The sequence below is a fragment of the Thunnus thynnus genome, chromosome 21, assembly GCF_963924715.1.
Source record: "Thunnus thynnus chromosome 21, fThuThy2.1, whole genome shotgun sequence".
NCBI lineage: Eukaryota > Metazoa > Chordata > Actinopteri > Scombriformes > Scombridae > Thunnus > Thunnus thynnus.
The window spans coordinates 6,105,154-6,126,734 of record NC_089537.1 but is presented as its reverse complement, the minus strand read 5'-3'; the positions used below and the strand labels follow the sequence as shown (position 1 = coordinate 6,126,734).

The 21,581-nt window shown below is 37.5% G+C and overlaps 1 protein-coding gene across 1 annotated transcript in view; it reads right to left on the bottom strand.

The window, feature by feature from the left end:
* LOC137173401 (cadherin-18) overlaps positions 1–21,581 on the bottom strand; it is an 89,157-nt gene that overhangs the window by 33,390 nt on the left and 34,186 nt on the right. Inside the window, exons 3-5 of the mRNA XM_067578214.1 lie at positions 19,728–20,022; positions 11,660–11,779; positions 472–639 (exon numbers count right to left, since the gene is read on the bottom strand). Of these exons, the coding sequence (XP_067434315.1) occupies positions 472–639; positions 11,660–11,779; positions 19,728–20,022 (583 nt within the window). The remainder of the gene's footprint in view (positions 1–471; positions 640–11,659; positions 11,780–19,727; positions 20,023–21,581) is intronic.

Below are 21,581 nucleotides of genomic sequence, written 5' to 3'. Positions count from 1 at the left end.
TGCCCAAGGCCAAAATACAGTATACTGAGAATACAGTTGATTGCATTTCCAGCCACAAATGGCCATTTAGTGTAACACTAGCTACTTTATTTAGTTGAACTTTAGTAGCACTTAGTTAATTAGAATTGGTTACTTTACTAAATTTGCCTTCTTGCCAGCAAAGAAAGCCAAAAGGCAACAATTTTCTCAGGGAATAGCTGAGTTTTCAAATAGAGGGCATGACCAAAAATAGTGCACTGACTTCCAATTTCCTAAATGTCTTGTGCCTTATTCCTACAGACCACAACTATCTATTTTAGATTTGTGCAATTTCCCAGCCCAGTTTTTACACATTTAACTATTGCCTTCACTGATTGTTCTGCAAAAATACTTCCTTGATGGTACCTGAAATGTTTGTAAGCACATTCTGATATAACTGAAAAGCCTGTATTTTGTTATTTGAACCTGTCTTCAGGTATGTTGTGTACATACTTTGGGGAAATGTGGGGGGGTTGTCATTGACGTCTGTCAGAGTGATGTTGATGGTAGTAGAGCCAGAGAGGCCTCCGACCTGGCCTGCCATGTCTTTGGCTTGGATAACAACGGTGTAGTGTTCTCTGGCTTCCCGGTCCATGTTAGCTAAGGCAGTCCTGATGATTCCTGCAAGGTTGAAGGAAAGAAAATCCTTTGAGATGAAATGAAAAGAATTTGATAAGAGCTCTCATGGCATAAGACTTTTTTTATATAATTGCGTTCAAATGAATAATCAGTTCTTAGTTAACAGCAACTAATAAACAGCATTAAGTATGCTTTTGTGGATTAAGACAGAAATATATATAACACTGTTACAAGATGTTACTGTCATTTCTCCATTATTTTCTCCCACCAAAACCTTTTTTTCAGTTATGGACCATTCATACTACACCATTACACACTTTCCTTTAAAGACTAACACCATAAAAGTGTCCCTCTTTCATCTTTGATTCTCCCAGCCTCTCATTGTCAAGGTTAGCACTTCCTCACTTTTCATTATATTTAAAATGACTATGCAACCTTGGATCAGGGCAGAATGCAACTTTCTAAGGCACACACTCACATTTATCACATTTATTACTACAAAAACACAGCAAGCACAGCCATGAACTTTCACAATGCTAACTTATTGATATATGACTGCACCTCTGTCTGCTACAGAGAAAGTGCACACAGGTAAATTTGCAACACAGTAACAAACTAAAAGAGGTACAGAATTCGCTTCCTGTGTTGCTGTGTGGTGGGTGATTTATTGAATGCAATAGGTGAATGTCTTGCACGTATATTTGTCAGTGTGCGTGTCTGTGGGCGCAGTCTTAACGTTTCTGTTCATCTATATTAGGTTTTTTTTGTGCACCTATATCTGTGCTAGAGGGTTAATTCACCATCTTAGCTCCTGAAACCACATCACCACATGGAGCCTGATTCAATATGTTCCACCAGTTACATCAGTTTCAGTGTAAATCTGGCTTTCTCCATAGCCAAGACCCTCTGGCAACCATTGAACTTATGTTCTTGTGAACTTGTGAACCCTGCAATTACACACAATGGTCGACCAGGAGCGGTGAGACCTGGGAGGAAATGACATGGTGTTGGTCAGAATGGCAAATGGACTTTTTTTTGTCACTTTTGCCCCCCTGTTGTGAGTGGAAATCACAACAAGCAATAGGATGGCTTTTGAAAATGAATCAAGGGATGAACAACATCTGTCTGGTGAAAATGTATTATTTTCAGAAGTGGTTTACTTTTTCAGTAGAAAATGCCAGTCACATAATCTAATTACATCTAATTACATTACACTTAAATTATACTATCTACTACTATCTGTACCCTCTTTTGTTTGTTTTGATTGTATTTTGTTTTGTAGGTGTTTCGGGGGGTTGTGAAGAAGCCAAGACGCTAAGAACATCAAATTTCTTCAGTGGCACTCCTGCTTCTTTGTATCCTACTCGAACAAGATGAAAGCAATAAACTGCAATTAGCTGCAATTAGCTGATGTACTCTATGTTTACTATGTATTGGCAGGCAACAGATCATTCTCACCATTTCTAGAAGTGTTAGATGGCCAACTTTTATGTCTCTGTCAAACATTTTCAAACTCATTTTGTGTTTTAGTATACAATGACGAATAACACAGGGATCGCCATAGTGATATTCCTCCATTTCTCATGTCAGATAACTCTGAGCCTCAAGCTAACTAGCTAATAAGCTCACAGTAAATCCTGGGCTGTCAGTGTCTTCAGACTAAAAACAATAGAACTTTTAATTTTGGAAGCAACTCACTGAAGGAAGGTCTGTGGAAATCAATTTCCTTGATTTCCACACTACAGGGTTCATTCAGGATTATACTGCATGCACAATTATACTGCAATATAGCTACGTGTTCCTTAATAAAAGTGGTGGTGGAAACTCTTTTTTAGATAAACCAATGAAGACAAATTAAGAATATTATATCACCTATTGCAATTGTTACTTATGACCATATGAAACTATCTTTATTATGTTTTATTTATTCTTTAGATAGGAAAATGATAGTTATGGTCAGATACTTGAGTTTAGTATACATTTATATGAAAGCTAAAGCTAGAGCCTCTGTCAGTAGTTTGTTAGATCTGTTTAGTTGAACTACATTTAACTAACTACATTAATTGAATATTAAATGTGTCTGAAAGAGATCTTTAGGCATTGACTCAAATGACTGATGAAGTAAATGATCATTTACATCAATTATTCTGTTCAATTTCTAATTTAAACTGTAGCAGGTTGAATTTAACACAAATTAAGTAAATTAAAGCAGTTTTGTGATTTCTTAATTTTACAAGAGGCAGCTATAGCTGTGTTACACAATCTTTTTCCTCCTTCTTTCTTCAGCACTCTATAGACAGAAACTAATCCACTCGCCTCAGGCAGAATAATCATTAAAAGTGGGTCAAGGAGCAAGGCAGCCAACAGTATTAAGATCCAGGGGATCTTAGGTCACGTATCATCTGTCACTCTGAGCTGTGGCTCAAGTCCCACAGACTGCCTGTGAACCTGGATTCAACAGCAATGAATGATCAAAAAGGGAAATTATGTTATTAACCGCATGGTTAAATGAATTAAATAGTAATATCTATCACAGGCAATAGAAATAAAATAAGAGTTATATGAGCAGAAGATGTTTCTCAATAATAATGTTCTGCTCCCAATTGTATTTAAGACTTGACCTAATGTCAGATGATTTTGTAATCTCCACAATGTAACCATTAAAAATATAAACTTGACAAGGTGATGACGTTTCTGTGGATGTATTGTGTTCCTAACTCTACGTCCACAGTGCTATGAATAAACTCTAACCTAATGATTCCTCCTGTTCATATTTCTCTAATGGCTTAGACTTTTTTCCATAAAAAGGACAGAATCAGTTGACTGGAGAATAAAAGAGTTTTTAAATGCAAAATATCATAATACACTGCATGTCCTCAAATTCATCTTCAAGGCTACACATAGGCACTACTTGTAGAATGTGAATAAGATAAAGTGAGACTAGATTGAGCGTCTTTTTTGCGAGGTACTTTCAGACATATCATGGCGGTACGGATTGTTTTATCTATCAACTCTCAGTGTCTACTGCTTGTATGGTGTCATTTTTGTGTGTACTATTTCTGCTTTCAAAAGAACAACCGTTAAGTGGGGCAGCACGCTAGAAAGACACTAATGTGTTGCAGGGCTTTATTCCAAAGAATATCAAAGCAAATACATGTACTCTGACTGCCAGGTAGGTTCCTCTCTGACACTATATAAAACACTCTGTTAAAGGAGCAAATGCATTTTATTCTCCCTGCATATTTTATTTATTTAATTTTTTCAATATTATTTCTGTGGATTAGTTCTTAATTTAAAAAGTAATAATGATGGTTATGTATTGTCTCGTTCTAGATGAATAAATTCCCTAATTAAATGGGAGCCGACTGACCTGTGAGCTGGTGGTGAATTTTACATACATTTGTCTGCCTTTCAAATGCCAAGCAGACGGTGACAGAATATTCTGTTTTAACTCTGACCGAGTGAAAATTATGCTGCCCTCACACCCCTGTTGGGAATACTAGAACTACATGTAAAACACTGGGAAATAATATAAACAACAGCGTTAATTTGAGAACTGTTGAGATTCTTTATGATGTCTATTTCTATCAATAATAATTTAATATTGCTAAAAAATATATACATATTTTTTACAAGCCTATAGCTTATGTTTTAATTTGACAAATAGCTGGAAAAATAAATCAATAAAATCTTGAAGCCTTGCTTTTATCAGCTGATCATTCATGCTTCACCACCACTGGCTCATTCATCAGCTGACTAGTCACGTCCAATCAGACAGATGTACTGCAAGGCCATTAGAGCCTTACACTTCTCACTATTACTCTACTGGTATGTTCATGCTGAAACTGTCCCTCCCTCCACCATCCCAACATTTTTTTTTTAAAGTTCTAAGTTTTCATGCTGTGTTTTTACGTGGGGATTCGTTCTGTAGAATCTTTGTTACTGTATTCTTTAAGAGCTTCCTAAAACAGCAGTTCCTTTTCTGCCAAATCCTACTGTGTAACTTGTCATTTATCTAACTGAAGTATATTTGAATACACAGATGACCATGATCGTCAACTTGCATCATGTCAGCTAAAACCTTAAATGTAAAATTTTTATATTTCCCTACAAATTTGATTCATACAAATAGGAAAATGTGATCAGACTGATGGGAAACCTGGTGAAAAAAATACATATCTTTTATTCTTGCACAGTGGAAGTACAAAAACTCAGTATATTCAACAAAACATTTCCAAGAATCTGAACACAAGCGTTTTATTTTTGCCACACTGTTCTTTTCAAATGCCAGGTCTCAGCATGGAGTCGCTGCGTTTCTTGGTTTCAAAACTAATCAAAGTGCTTGCAGCCACTTTCCTGTAATGATGCGGGCTCTGCAAACCCTATCGGTGGTCCGTTATTAACTGGAGTCTTAGAATTGACTTAACATGAAGTCTTTGAGAGACATAGACCTTGGCAAGTGGCCACACTTTCCATTAAAACAACACCGAGACAGACGATCTGACCTTTCAAGTCTCTTACTACCCCTTTACTCATAATGGCGCATCGCTCCCGAGCAATATTTCACAGCAATGGGTTTGGGAACAATGAGCACACAAAAAAGTATGAGGTTTTCTCTTTTGGACTAGGGAATTCCACAGCAGTGCTACTGTCAATCAAACAAACAAATGAGGAGTCCTGCTGTTTCTGACCATTCAGAAACAAAGTAAACACTCAGTTGGTAGGAAGATTTCTGACCACAGATTCTTAACTGGTGCGATGTAGCTTCATTACAAATGTACAATCACTGAGTGCCATTCATTTTTAAATGAAATTCTTTAACAATACCAAAAGGCCACAGGGGTATTATTTGGAAAGTACAAGTACCTGAAAGGTAGTGTCAGTACTTTGACATGAAGATCACACCCCTGAACTCCCTTTCCTGACCAATTCTGAGCTGTAATACCTCAGATAGTCTCCGCTAAATCTCTATGGAACTCGTCAAGTTAATTTAGAAAATAATTGAGAAAGAGCTGACTTCCGTGAACCTAGGCCCATTTGACACAGCGAGGTGGTTAGCCTTTTCCTCAACCTCCCCAGTCTATTAGAGTTGATACCATCACACTATCCACCTCTTTGTCTGGCTGGAAACTTCTAAAGGAGGACAATCTCCTGGGTGAACAAAAAGGATTATAGGAGATTACTAAAGCGCTCTTCAATCTCCAGCTTCAGGAATCTTGGTTTTTGGCCCATCTGATTCAATGTTATCCCTGTGTGTCTACACTCTCACAGCATTTCTAGAGAAAAAGGTGGATAACATCACCAGAAGCAGAAATAATAGTAATAGAAATGATGATAGTACACCTCTCCTTTTTACTTTACAAACTAGATCATATATCTGATTAAGAATATTTGGTTAGATTGTCAAGACTAAAGCATGACTGACAAAGTGACAGCTTTTGCCTTGATCCAACCAGAGGTAGGACTTAATCCATGAACCGCAACATGGATTAAGTCTTGATCTGTGTCAGCTCCTTCAATAAACTTGAACACTCCCAAATCCCAGATCAGCAGAGAAATTAGCCTATTTAGGATGCAAAAGGGACTTGGGAGTTCTGCAGTGTGGTGTGTCTTTGAGCCTGTGTGTGCGAGTACAGATGTGAGGTGGGGTTGGAGGGGGAGGGGGGGCATTCAACTATGAGACTCAAGAGGAACAACCTTGATGTCTCTGCAGGTAAGTGAAAGATGCACAGTACTGATGGGAAAGACAGGAGTTACGACCTGACTATAAAAAGGATAAATGCAGCCACTGTCTAAGATATTCTTTTGCTGAGATATAGAAAGCTCTTATTAAAACTGCTGGCTGGCAGTTTTGAGATTTGCAAACCATGTAATCAAGTCATTCCGTTGCAGTTAATGTTCCTAATATAGTTAGCATGTCACTTAGCTTGCTACATTACAAGATTAGTTTTATTTCCTAACATTGTTAGAGCAGTCCTTGGCATTGCAAGATAAAAAACTGACAAAGCTTTCTCAGGGTAAACCTGTCTTAAGTTCAGGTATCACTTTCACCCTGTGTGATTTACATTCAGTAAGCAGATAGAGGTTATGTCTGTCCATCTAATACTCGCTTGTCCTTGTGCATCTGTTCTTATTTTTGACCAAATTTCCCAGACTAGTCACAACATGAGCAGCAGGTAGGAGGTTCAGGGTCTTTCTAAAAGGGCACCTTACCAGGATTCGTGTCTATTGTTGGAGACTCTTGCCTGGAGCAAATCTGGGCAACCCAAGTAGCTGCTTTGTAAAAGGCAACATATGTTGAAATTTTTAGGAACAGTTTGACATTTTGGAAAATACACTTATTCGCTTTCCTGCCAAGTTAAAATGAGAAGATTGACATCTGTCAGCTTATCTTAGCATAAAGACTGGTAAATAGGGTAAACAGCTAGCTTGGCTCTGTCAGAAAGCAACAAAATATATCTCTAAATATCTCTAAATATCTCTAAAGTTCACTAATTAACATGTGTCATTTGTTTGATATGCTCCCCGCCAAGAAATAGTTCCAGTACATAATCTCCTGCAAAGCCACAAATTGTCATAGTTACACTTTGTTTTTTTGCACGGATTAAGCAAACCAGATATAACATGTTAGTGAGCTTTAGAGGTGCATGTAGGCAGATTTTTTTATTTATTTTTTAAACAGAGCCAAGCTAACTGTTTCCCCCTGCTTCCAATCTTTATGTTACGCTAAGCTAATTGCCTGCTGGTTCTAACTTTATATTTAGTGTATATCTAACTCTCAGCAACAAAGCCAGCAAGCGGATTTGCCTTAATGTAGAACTATTCTCCTCAAATCAATTTCCAGGAAATCACCAATGGATTCATGTTTTTTTGGTGAGGAATATTAAAAACCAGACCTCTAAACTGCCTGCTCCACATGGAGTAACTCCAGGAAGAAAGGGAGTGCAGTAAATGGTACCGAATTAAGAGTCTTTAGGTTTTTACTCCAGCCACACGCTACACCAGGTGATTTCACTGATTAGTCTCACCGCTCTTTGTGAATATGTAATAATCAGTGACCTTCACTGCTACAGTATAGTGTGCAGTTAGAATGAAATCCTGCAGAGTCTCTGTGCTTCACTAACCAACGAGTGGATAATCTAGACACACCTTCGATTTCACTGTTCTTTATATAGTGGAAGGGACACCATCTAATTTTGAAATTGCACAAATCTGCTCATGATTAGAGTGATTTGAACTAACGAGTTACCATTTTGTGTGGCAAGTCTCTGTTATGTAGCACACATGTTGTATATAATTTTGGACGAATCATTTCATTAGATCTTAACAATTAATTAAAAATAGGCTCAGATTTTCAAAGCAGTATTGACTATCTGTCCCTGATTGAAAACTGTTTCAGAAAACAGCTATTGAAGGACATGAATGACACCTAATCTTAACACTCTGATAAAGGTGGTGTCTGGATGTCGGATTTTCACGGCAGCTACTTTATTTTAATACATTCATCAGCACATATACTTGACACGTGGTGCTTTTTTCATGAATGAATTACTTTTTCATCAATTAAATCAACTAGAATAATTGACTGCTGCAATTGCCATTAAATTCGGTACGCTCCAGACTCTTGAGTGGTCAGTTAGAGAGGTTATGATAGAAATGTAAATCTCTAACACCACTACACGTTGTGGACTGTCACACTGGATCATTGGAATTACACCTCATGTTGCCAGGATGAGTAATAATGTTATCATGGAAATTACAATCACAACTATTACAGTATGTGTGTTCTTGCTGACAACTCCATCATTTTATGTATATACAAGTATGGAGATATTACTTTTGTCTTCCATGAAAAATAATCATAAGGCTGTGCAAAATATTTTGGAAATACCAAATTATTATAAAGTAGTGCAAAAGCTGCCACAATTTGTTTTCCTCTACCCACGTTCTTAGCCTCAGGCTTTCCATCATTATCAGTTGTATCTGTTATATTTCTGTCTTGACAAAGTCTGAATGCTCATTTATTTCTCCAGCGAAGTAAATCTAATCCTAAATCCCTATCTCTCCTCTTTTTTTTTTTTGCATTCTGTATGACACCATCATAGTGCATCAATTACAATTTTGCATCCATGATTGAATCTTATTTCCAGTGGAGACACGCTGACGCCTTAATGGTGTTCTCTGAGTTAATAAGTCACTTAAGAAGTATGAACTCTGTGTCATTTTGTATTGAGCTATTAACATGTCGTTCTTAGTTATCTGACTGTTGAAATGCTGAATGTCAAATGGAATTCACCTCTGGTAAAATATTTTGCAGAGGGAAGGGTGGTTAAAGTGTCTTGGAAAAACACCCCCCAAAAAAACAGGAAACTGGGATTTCCATGTATCCATGTCTTTGTTAAGGATGATATAGTTTATCAAATAGTTCAGTTGTCACAAAATGAAATGCATATGCTTCAAATTGTTGCAGTGTTAATACTTTAAAATATTTTAAAATATCAAAGAGAAACCAATCTGTCTAAGTTTGTCAGAATGGCTACATTTGAGCATTTGTTTATCTATTTAGTTACTCAATTGTATTTCTTTGTATTGTGTTGTATTTGTCCAGTGTATGATTTTAAATACTGAGCAACAGGTGCCACTATCCATATATTGTATGTATTCTGTTTCAAGTAAAATGAAACTTTTAAAGATAGTAATAAAAACATGGTACAGATATCTAATTCTAAGTCTAACTCAATTTGGAAAGTGAGTCTGAATAAATATTATAAATACTTGTGAATTAATCTAGATTATGAACAGAATGAAATAATGTAAATTTACTTTAAATAGCTTTTAAAGAGTAACTGCACTGAGGCAAAACTAATCGGATAATTCAGAAACTGTAAGATAATCATTTCTCACTGCACACATTACCCTTCATAATAAACATACCAAACCCTAATTCAGCTATGAAGTAGCAATACAGCCATGCTGTATTTTTCATTGACTGAGAGACATAAAGTCATTACATTCTGGATCTATAACAGCAGGTTCTCTTTGAACAGTATTTTAATTTTGAAAGCTACAGGGTACAAGGCATTGCAAATACTTCATGGTGAATATTGTAAAAGTTTCAGGAGCTAAAACACACATTTGATTGCTTTGCCGAGGCTACCTGTTATATCAGCGCTTTGTTCTGTTCTAAAATTGAAAAAGTGTTATATACTGTAAATGCAGTCCCATAATAGTAACATTCAATTAATTTGTCAGGCAGGTCTATCATTTCATTCTCTGGTAGGTTTGAATTGTCATCACAACCACTGAGCCAGGAGAGAGAAGCAGGTAAAACAGTTCACTTTGTCGCTTGCTGAGGATTTGGGTCAAGTCCGAGACGGTCCTTTGGGGATTCCTTCAACACCATATGTGCCGGCCAAATGCTATCATTACCCTCTGTTCTTAAATGACCTTTCCTCTTACCTCATGGGTCTTGTAATATCTGTCACTGCTGCATCAGGCCACCAGGACAAGGTCAAATGGGAAAAGGTGGATTTGTCCATGTGTGTGCTGCATGTGTGTGTGTTCTTAATCCTGCTAATAATATATGAATTCCCAAAGACGGTACCTCTGCGGTTTAAGCATTGTGGGAGCCAGGTACATGTGGATAGGAGAAGGTGTAAGCAAGCTAATACGCTGTGAGACAGATGCAGAAGCAGTTTCACCTCCCCAGTGCCGGTGCTCAAATGTGGCAGCATGCCAACACAACTGCTTTAAGACTTAGCATATTAAAGATCACATGCAGGTGCAGCTCCCTCCATGTGCACTCTTCCCACTGACCACTGGAGTTCCATGTCCTAATTTGAGTGAGTATGGTGGATTGCCGGTGGCAAAAACAACAGCCGACTTGTATAAATTAATACGTGTGGGTGGAATAGTGCTGTGCAGAGAGTGCAGCTGGCTAGGCCTTCGATCACGTACTCACTCCTCTGCATGCCCCGGGCTGAATTACAATGCAGACAAGATGCCGAGTCAGCTCAAGCAAAACAAGCCATCTAATGTGTCCGAAACATACGGAGAGGGCAAAGGAGAATCTGTGTAGTATTTTACAGTCAAAATGTGATTTAAAATACATTTCAACTAAAGTAACATACTGTATAGTAGACAAAATATATGACGTTGTATGAAAAAGCCAAGTTTTCATTCAGACATAGGCACTACTTCTGCCTTACCACACCGCTGTGAAATTGCTCCATCAATCCCCACTGCATTTTCCTTCGAGGTAAAGTCAAAATATTCAGCAATTCATTTGTGTTGCTCATTCAACAAAGAATTCATGTTTTACATGGGCGGTATAGTCTCAAAGGGGCCAATAGTTGTTCCAGACAGCAATTAATCAATTCATACAAGTGGATTGTTGTTCATGTTAACCGACAGCAGCGGCGGCGGCGGCAGCAGCAGCAGCGGCAGCGAAGACAAGCATGCAAAACTTCAGAAACACGCATGCAATCACACACTCACTTTGTGAGACAAAGAGGGATCAGACGTAAACAGACATACACTGTCTCACAGCAAGACATTCTTCACATCATATAAAAGTTATATGTCTTGCACTTTAGAAGGTTTATTAACATTTAATAGATTCTAGTAGATGCTTCTCATACAAAAGATGGATTTTGAAAAAAAAAACCAAGCACTGCAGCTTTCAGAAGGTAAGAAACAATGGCTTTTTAAAGGCATCTCTACAAATGTCTCCTTTGACCCCTGAGGAGTTAGTTATGGCTCACAAAGAGTGGATTGCGTGCTCAACAATACAGCAGTCGTATGAGTAGTCCATAACTCTGCTGTGGCTGCTTTAGCTTTTACGATGTCAGACGTGCTGCAATAACAGAGCAGGATGTTCACCGCAAGGAGAGTATGGTGCACAGATTTCACAGAATGATATATACATCACTTTAGGAGATCAACAATGAAGATTATAACATAGTTATTACTCCCATTTATAGTTATAGTTACCATGCTTGCAAGAGAGTGAGTATTAACTTTGTCTAAGCATTTTTGAAAAGCATGCACAGTTATACCACACCTGTTTTGGGGTCAACGGAGAAATATGGCTGTCCTTGTAGAATACTGTAGACTATTCTGGCACTGTTTCCGTAGGTTGGATCGTCAGCATCAGTCGCTGTGACTTGCAACACAGATGTCCCTAAAAATGAACACAGTAAAATGATTTCCTGAAAATTACTTTTTCATTTTTTTTTTTTTTTTTAAATATTAATACAAGTGTATTGATGTGCTTCACTGTATGGTGGCTTTCTGTTGAAAATCTCCTAGCAAACATGTTTGAGGCCATCAGATCCAGTGAGGATTACTGTGCAGAAAATCTGAATATATTATAGCAGAGATAGAAAGAGAGAGATACTTAAAATGCTAGACTTGTCCCCAATAAAAAAAACCAAAAAAACAAAGAGTTGCAGCTTTAGGAAGTCTCCCAAAGAAACTGCTAGTTACACAATGACCTAGCATGCTTTAGGAAATAATAACACAATGTTTCACATGATGTGTTTAAAAAAAAATGACAAACCGATGTGTGTAATGAAATAAAAATGATGTAAAAAGGCAGAAGGAAACTCTGGACCTTCAAGGAAGGCCTAGTAAAAAATATTGAAAGAATTTTTGTACTCCTAATAAGTATTTCTTAATTATTTATATTCACTGCAATAATAGTAAAAAATTCTTGGTGCCAGTTATAAACTTGGCAAACAGTGGGTTGATATAACAGAGCAGGAAATGGACCAATCATAGTTTTTCTTCTGATGGTATCTGGGTGAATCAGCGACTCCTCCCTGCCAGGACCTTCAGTAACTGTAACGAATGTCTGTGTAATTCAAGTTAATGTGGGCATAAGTTAGATTTTGACAGTTGTCTTGGCCAATCATATTTTGTTGAGTTGTGAGCGGGACAATATCCCGACATCTTCCAGGCTTTCACAAATACTAAGTGGATAAACGATCCACGAAAGTAGTCAGTGAGTGAACCCAGTTACTCCCAGTTCCATTTCTCTGCTGAATGACAAACATTAATTTACTTGTTGCCTTATTCTGGGCAGGAATTGACAAGAATACTTGAAGATGAAGATGCTTCTGAAAATGTATGTTAACTCCAAACTTTCCATGAAAGGTTCACCGGCCATAAGGATGCAGAGAGTCGTTGTTGATTGCTTCATGGGCACAAGTTTCTGGTTGTTAACTGGTCTCATTATGAACACTGTCAATCTGTTGGTATTTATTTGTATAGTTAAAACTGTAACTCTTTGGGTTGACCTATGTTCAATTTTCTGTCTGAATTTTTGCTGTGTTTGAATTTATGTTGGTATTGCAGTGTTCAGGAGCAGAAGTCAGCATGAAATGGATAAATTTGTCACAATTTTCCTATAACTAGCCTGCAGTCAAGACACATTTTAGTGAGAAATACACAAATTTGTTTTTATCATTTGATAATCACAGTTTTCTCTGCAATTTGTAATAAGTATACTTCAAACCTACAATTTGGATCTCTAGTTTCATTGCCATGGTCATGAAATGGGAATAAATGTCTTAATTGAAGCAAGTGAAAAATGGCTGAGCATTGCTTACAAAGAGCTTGTGCCTTTTCCCATTTCACCTCAGGTCAGTATGAGACATCTGATATCTACATTTAACTTGTTTGTATGGCATCGCTGCCTTTACTTCTGGCAGAGAGATATTAAATCTACACTGAAATTCAAGTATTTCCTAGGCTCAAATAAACACAAAAACATTGGATTAGCATTGGATCCATCCTCAGTTGTTGAACAGTAGCTAATGATTATTCTAGATATTTTACTTTTGTTCCAGCTAAACAAATATATAAAATAAGTCAATGTGATTTACTCTTTTCATTTATTTTCACAGTCGTTAAATGTCATATTTGGATTTAGTGATGTCATGATAGCCAGCTTTGTGTGACTGGTTTTCCAGAATCAGCTCTGTGTGCTGTGAAGCCAGATGGGGCAAAGAAACCGTTAATATGCTGAACTTCCATGTGACAGGGCTCTGGCTATTATTTTTATTGCTATGTTTGATGTTTTATAGCCACATGTGGTCCTATTGAAGGCCCAGGGTCCAGGGCCATGGTTCCCAGTGTAAAAATGAATGTTATTTGGCCAGATACTGTGGTTAGCTAGCTAACAGCCATTATGTGAACACAAAACCACTCAGATTTAATAGTGACAAAATGGCCACTTTCACAATGACCTTGTGATGGAGCATGATCATATAAAAAATACAGTGTAATCATACAGAAATACAATCAGTTGTCCACAGTCACTGTTGCACAATCATTTAGAACCTGCAATGTGTGTTACATCACCTGAAAATCACTGGACATTTTTCAACTGTTAACCCTCAAATGGAAAAATGCTATGAGCACAAGCGCTGGTCTTTGTTTTCATGATATTTGTATTACAAAAGATGACAAAAACAAAGACAAATGATTTCGAAACTTAGAGGGATGGTTCATTATTTACACTTATTTAAAACTGTGTGTAAGCCACTGTGGTTCAATTTAACACTTGAAGGGTTGCTCAAATAGCATTACAGGCTTCATTAACCCATTATAATTGCATGATGAGTGCATTGTAATTGCACTACAAGCTTACATAATGCATTAATATATGTAAATATCATAGTATGATGGTGTTAGCAGAAATAATGTATGAACTATCTGCATCAAAGGGGCCTGTAAATCTTACGGACACTTTGCTCTGTTGTTATCCTTTGGGAATTAAAGTAAATGAAACAAGTGAAACTCACTCCACTTTATCCCACCAGATATGAGTGATGCAGGCCATAATGAACCGTGTACTCCACAGCATGCTTGGGCACTCTGAATCTCTATCAACCTTGCAGCGAAAATTGCACTGGGAATTATTTGGACTTAATCAATTCTGGGATTGCTTTGGAAGTTGAATCACTTCTAAATCATCTATCTAAGAAAAAAGCATTAGTTAGTACATAATTTAATTGATGAACTTTGAGTCATTCCGTGTTAATGGCTTAAGTAAAGAAAATCCTCATCTGTGACCTTTTGCATGATTCATGTTTTTTGTACAATTCTGTTTAGGATGGTTAATAATATGATCACAAAATGGTGTGTATAAATGTCAGCAGCTTTTTTTTATTTTCGTGTGGTAACTGTGGTAACAGAATTATTGCATATTCTGACCGATAATGCAGCCATTATGCACCGCTAATCGACTGTTCAGTTTGCTTGCAATTGCTCACAAAGCACTTCAACTTAGGTGTGTTCAAGTACTGTGCTGTATGTTTGGAACTATTAAGGTGATGAGTGCGACATTAAAAAAGGTCTGACTCTACTCATTGAAGTGAACACTCAAGAGTCAGTATGCAACCGTTTGATGAAAAAACTTTGAAAAATCTGGTTCACTCATAGTACAGCTCTGCTTGAAATCTGGTTGTAAAGAGTTTTAAGGTCACAGCTCCTTTTTTCTTGTAATAGACTTCCAGGAGAGTAAAGACACTTTACAATACTACCAAAATTAGACTTTTGTAGTCTGTCTTATAGGGTGAACTCTCTCTGTTAGTGCTAACTTATAAAAACTGAAACGATTAATAAAAAGTATTTATGACTTTGCACAGGTCATCTGGGAGTTTTGGACTCGTTACACTTAACCACCAAACCCCTTTTGGGTGTAGTGCCTTTAAATTAATTTAGTTATGGGACAGACATTATTTTAAAGAACAAAGTCTGTTTAAAGGTCTTGGGAAGTACTACACATTTGTGAAAAAAAAAGTAGTATAAAGTCTTTTGTGGCTCCAGAGGGAGCTGCAAAACATTTTGACATTACATGAATATGAACACATAACATCAAGTGACATCACTTCAGGCAGTTTATCAGATGTTTTGCAGCTCCCTTAAAATGTAAGTGTTCATATTCATGTAACGCTCTATAGTCCTAAAAATCTGGAAAAAGTTATACATAATGCTGGCATGCCGCGGGCCAATAGTAAAGCAGAGATGATCTTGTATTATAAAATGGATTCTGAATTTCTCACAAAAATATTATGAAAATTGTACTTGGTTTAACATATCCTGATATACATTTCCCTTAAGAACCTACCTAGTTACATACTGTGTCCCATTTTACACTAAAGGTTTTAATCCATCTATCTCTACTGACCTCATTGAACTCATTGTCGCAACCACAAAACATATAGTAATACACTTTTAAAATATCAGGTTGGGTCTCTGAAACTTGATTATAACTAACAGGTACTTCATTCTTTCTCAGTCTGAGTCGAGGCTTTTGTGCCATTTGCTTCATCCCCACTTTCATTTGGTCAGGAAATGAAAAACTCCCATTTCATGAATCTGTGCCATAATGAAGCAGCAATTACTTAGCAAGATGTTGGATGAGACTTAATGGGTTGAAATAAGACGTCATCTTAAAGGTGCAGTGTATAGAATTTAGTGGCATCTAGCGGACTTTGCAGAAATGGAATATAATATCCATAAGTATGTTTTAATTAGTGTATAATCACCTGAAAATAAGAATAATTGTGTTTTTGTTACCTTAGAACGAGCCCTTTATATCTACAAAGGGAGCAGGTACTCTTCCACGGAGGCCACCATGTTGCACCGCCATGTTTCTACAGTAGCCCAGAACAGACAAACCAAACACTGGCTCTAGAGAGGACCTTTCGCAGCCACCATAGGTCTTACATGCTTGGAAGGGAGAGGTGAGGGGAGGCCTATTCAGTTAGTTGATATCTGCAACCTCACTGCTAGATGCCACTAAATTCTACAAACTAGACCTTTAATGTAATAAAATATGTCAATACATCTCTTGATGCAGATGTCAAATGTGGGTTTTCGGAGAGGCCTGACATGAAATCTGATTAGAATTTTGAAGGTAAAACAAAATGTACAAGTACATCTCATAAAACATGGGGTATATGGAGGAGTAAACCAACACTGATCTGTGTTTTACAATGGATCACAGCTTCTAATAGAAACCACATTTGAGAGACACGAATAAGGGAAAATAAATCAAAAGTACGTGTTCAGTCCTGTATGGAACCCTGAATTTCTATTTTGTTTTGTTTATTAAAGGTTTGACACTTACCCATGTGTGCAATTCTACTCAATTTTCCAACATTCATTTAATCATAACTGTTTATCTAAACAAACCACCACCTCTGCCTCCGAGTTGTGAAACCACTATTAAACAGTGATTTTCCCAGAAGTGATATGGTTGACAGGAAACACTGATATGGTTAACAACTCCATTTAGAGACATTTCAGCTGGGAGACATACAGTAGCAGGAAATTGATACTCCTTTCATCTAGCTTTCAAAAAATCTGATTTTACCATTGGATGGGAGGTATGAAACAGTAACATCGGACTATCTGGCACATGCCCAGCTAATCAATTTAGACAGGAAAAAAGAACATCGCTACCAATTAGCTGCCACACTCCCAGACAGCCCCTTCCTGCACTTGGGAGCGCCCATATTGACAAATGCTGGGGGATTAGTGCTCTGGAGTGTGAGGACAGTTGATTGTTACAGCCGATTTGACGCTGCAGACGCTGAACCGAAGAAGGATTACTTTAATGTACATGAGCAAAAGAGGGGGCGGGAAAAAAAAAGGCTAATTATTTTCCCCTTCACAGTCCTTGATTTCCTCCCTTGGGTCATCAATGGCGATTGATTCTTTTTGTGCAACCGATGATGAAGTTTTCAGCGAACATTGAAACTTTAAAATGAGTAGTCTCGTTAGAACTAAACGAAGGATGCCAATACACAGATTAGTGACTCAAGTATATTTTCATTACCCTCTTATGCATTCATTTAGAGTTAAAGATGATTTATGAAATAATCATAATCATTTAATGAAATCATATATTTATTTAATGAGCTATTATACTCATTACTCACTTAATGAGATAATATACTTATTTCTCTCTTATAGTAGCAACAACACCTTTATATACAGTACAAACCTAAAAATAAAATAGTCAATAGTGTGCCGGTAAACATTATTCCACACACAACGCGCCAGAACATACAGTGTAGCAGTCTCAGTAGAGATTAAGACATGTATTTGACACATCCGACTTAGAAACAAATACTGACTGGCAAAGTTGTATGTGTGTCAGGCCTGTCTGTTCATGAATATTCATGAATGCAACCAGGGAGATATTGACTGTTTATAAAGAGGGCGCCTACAGGTCTATTGGGGTTTGCATATTTAATCGGTTTTGCACATTTCCATCTTCTTGCTGCAAGAAACCGATGAAGCTGTTCACTCCCTCTTTGAGATATTTTCTAGTATTTCAACTTCTTCTGAGCGAGTGAAAGGATTATTTTAGACAGACAGATATAAATGGAATGTTTTCGACAAACTCTCAGCGCCAGAAATTTGCTATCTTATAGTATATTTGAAGCAAAATTGCCCTGACAGCAGTTTGGCCACCATTTGGACAACCTACATATGTTTTGAAGGAGTGCTGTGAAATATTTGAGTACCATACTTTTGAGCTATTGTGCTGTGAGGCAGAATCCACTGGACTGAGAATAGGGTGGCTTTTGTTCACTTGAGCTAAAAACAGAACAGTAGAATAAAGAAATAAAAAATAGATGTTTGCCACATGATGCTGGGCATTGCGAAGAGCAACAGTCTCAGAGGAGGTGGATAGAGGCTTTTCATTCTTCCATGATGTGGAGGACTCCACAGTCTCGATGGCGGGGATTGCTGTGAAGGCACTATTGAGTGCTTTATAAAGACCTGCCCACCCGGGAAAGCATCACAATAACCAGAAAACAAAGATGGAAAAAGAGGACTCGGCTGGCTTACAGATGATCAAACATTCTGTAGAACATTATCAGAGAGAGGACAAACCAGAATGCTGCACAGGGTAACAACATGTTTGATGCAGGTCTTTATATTAATACCTCCTTTTAAAGCTTCTTAGAGCAGCACATGGTCATGAGTCTATTTGAAACATACACAGGATGTAAAGTCAAAGGTCTTGCCATAATAGGTTAGTCTTTACCGTGGGTATAAAATGGAATACAAACATGACGAATATTTCAAAGCAACAAAAATAAAAAATCAAGTTCAGTCAGTTTTTTCATAGGGGTGTAACAGTACACAAAATTCATGGTTCGGTATGATTTCTGTACAGCAGAAAAAAAAAAAGTATAACATTTTCGTCTTTTATTTTCAAAAATGTACACATCCAACAATGGCTCACTGGCTGAAACTATTACAGTTTAGTTGTGCTGCAGTGGAAACTGTTGCTGAAATTGTGTAGTTGCTCTGCAGTGGAAAAAGAAAACCTCTCTGTTTCTTGCAAGGAGTCAGCACACCTACTGACAGCTGTTTTACACTGATTTATGATCTAACTGTATATAAAGTAGTTGAAACTAGATTCACCTCCAGCAGCTATAACAGTAACATGCTGCTCTAACACTGATGCTTCAGTATTAATAATCTAATGATGTCATATATAATAACATATCACTCAGAGGGATGAAACCACTAATTCTACTGCAATACTTTTTAACTATATTTTCTCTCTCAGAAGTGGTTCTTACAACGTTCACAATCTGACCACGTCAGAAATGAAATGTTTTTATCGTTGTTCTGAACGGCTTCACTCAAAGGTGACAGTCACAGACAGGGGGGAGGGGGACGGGGAGATACGGTATCGTTTCAAGATAACGGAGCTTATTTTAATAATAGTGTTGCATTTGGTCAGTGTTACGGGTCTCTCGTTTGTCATTCTGACAGCAGCGACACTAAGGGGTAACCGGGGTAACCAGGCTTCCTCAGATAAGCCGGCTAGCATACATCCATGAGCACGCTACAGCTAAGTGGTGCACTGCCAAAACATTCCAGGTGGAACTCGTGCACTGGAATTATTAATTATCAATTAAAGTATTTTGACAGTAATTGTTTGTGTCATGGAGCGTATTCTCTGTATGACTGCATGCTACAAACTGTATCGTCTTTACCGTGACAGTTCAGGGCGGGATTCAGACAAAGGTTTCTGCTGAAGGTAAAGCACAATCATTTGAAGGTCCAGTTTATTTTGTAGCACTACTCACCCACTTCTGACATCTCTGGCACCGTAGCTACAAAGGGTCCATCTGGAAATTTGGGTGCATTGTCATTGATGTCTTGCACTTTGATGATGAATTCCGACTTTGGTTCCAGTGCCTCCTCTGTGTTGCGGTCCAAGGCCTGTGCATGCAGGACATAATGTGTTTTCCTTTCCCGATCCAGGCTCTTAGCGGCATGAATATCTCCTGTCACTTCGTCGATGAGAAATATAGTCCCAGCTCCCTCCCCGCTCAGAATGTACCTGACGGATCCATCGCCTTTATCTGAGTTTGAGTGAAGCTGCAAGGGAAACCAGACAGAGGGTGTGAATACAAAGAAGAGAATGTTGCCAAAATCACTTCTTGGGGCAGTTTTTCGATTCACGTGTTCAAAATATGATTTGTGGTTGTAAAAGTTACAATGGTCACAGTGCACTGCTGTACAATGGCTGCAAGATAAATGCATGAAGAAGCACTTTTACTATTATGTCAGAAAGTTAATCATACATTTTGGTGAATGGTTAATTGCTTTCAAGGAAAAAACACCAGACTTTAGATGGTTCCAGCTTCTCAAATGTGAAGATTTGATAGAGAAAATAATCATTGGATTAATCAACAAAATAATGGCAATAATGGTAAAAAATAAGAGGTATGGATCTGTTCTGTATAAGAATAAACTGTAATTCAAATCTGCTACACTTCCATACAATCTGTACGGTACTATGGCCATTTACTGTAAAAACATCTGCGCTTTACATAGCAGTAACCATTACTGCACTGCATATTGGCCCTCTGCCCATGTTTCTGCTGAAGAATACCCCCATCATCTAACTCAGACATCACATTGTTCTCAGGCTTGACTGCACCTGAGCATTGCTAAAAGACATGCATCTTCAGAGATTAAGGGTTTGGGAGAAATCCTTACAAGACTGTTAAAGATGGAAGAATACTGCCTCTTTCCTAACAGGAGAGAAAGGAATAAGGGAAAGCCAAGCCACTTGTTCAGCCATAATTGATACCAAGAGGATTAAGACTTTCATGCCAATTGCTCAGCTGGGTTGCAGTTTTAAACTTCATAACTATATTTTACAATACCACTGAATTTCCAAACCAGGGCACCATGGTATCATCAATTAAACTATTTCATTTTCATCCATGAATAAAACATGTTATGAAACATAGATTTTTTTTTTCCTTGAGGAAAATCTCATAGCTGAACAGAACAGAACAGAACAATCCATTTTCATTGAGCATTGAAAATGCTTTACATAATGGCGGTCCTGGTGGTATTATTGTATTTTGTATTTGTAGATGCACAACAATGAGGTGTAAACCCAACCTTTGAATTCCAAAACACACCTCAGTCTAGTCTCAAACAAGATTTATGCAAGTCTTTGGAGAACATAAGATACACGTTCTTGCAGTGGATAAATAATTCATGCTGTGTTTGTATGGAGATAATATGTTACTCTTTCTCCCATTATAATCTATACAGAGTCAGGAGAAGCCTGGATATTATAAAAAACCTGTTTGCAAAGTACCAAAATGTAGAGGGGGAGACGACAACAACAAAATCATGTAAAAACGGCATAAAAAGGGACTAGCTTTGACATGATAAACCATAATTACAACCTCTACTACAAACGCGGGTCATTTTCTGTTGAACGCCAATTAGCAGCATTGGTCAGATAAAAGAGAGTAGCCCTCAGCACTTTAATATGTTGAGTTTTCAAAACAACACGGAGCTCCACAGAGGTAAAATCGCCTGCGCCTGAACTGCAGGTGCATCAGTCAAAAAACATAATAAAATAAAAACAATATTTCAAGTTGAGTTGTTATATTAAAATTATGACAAACAAA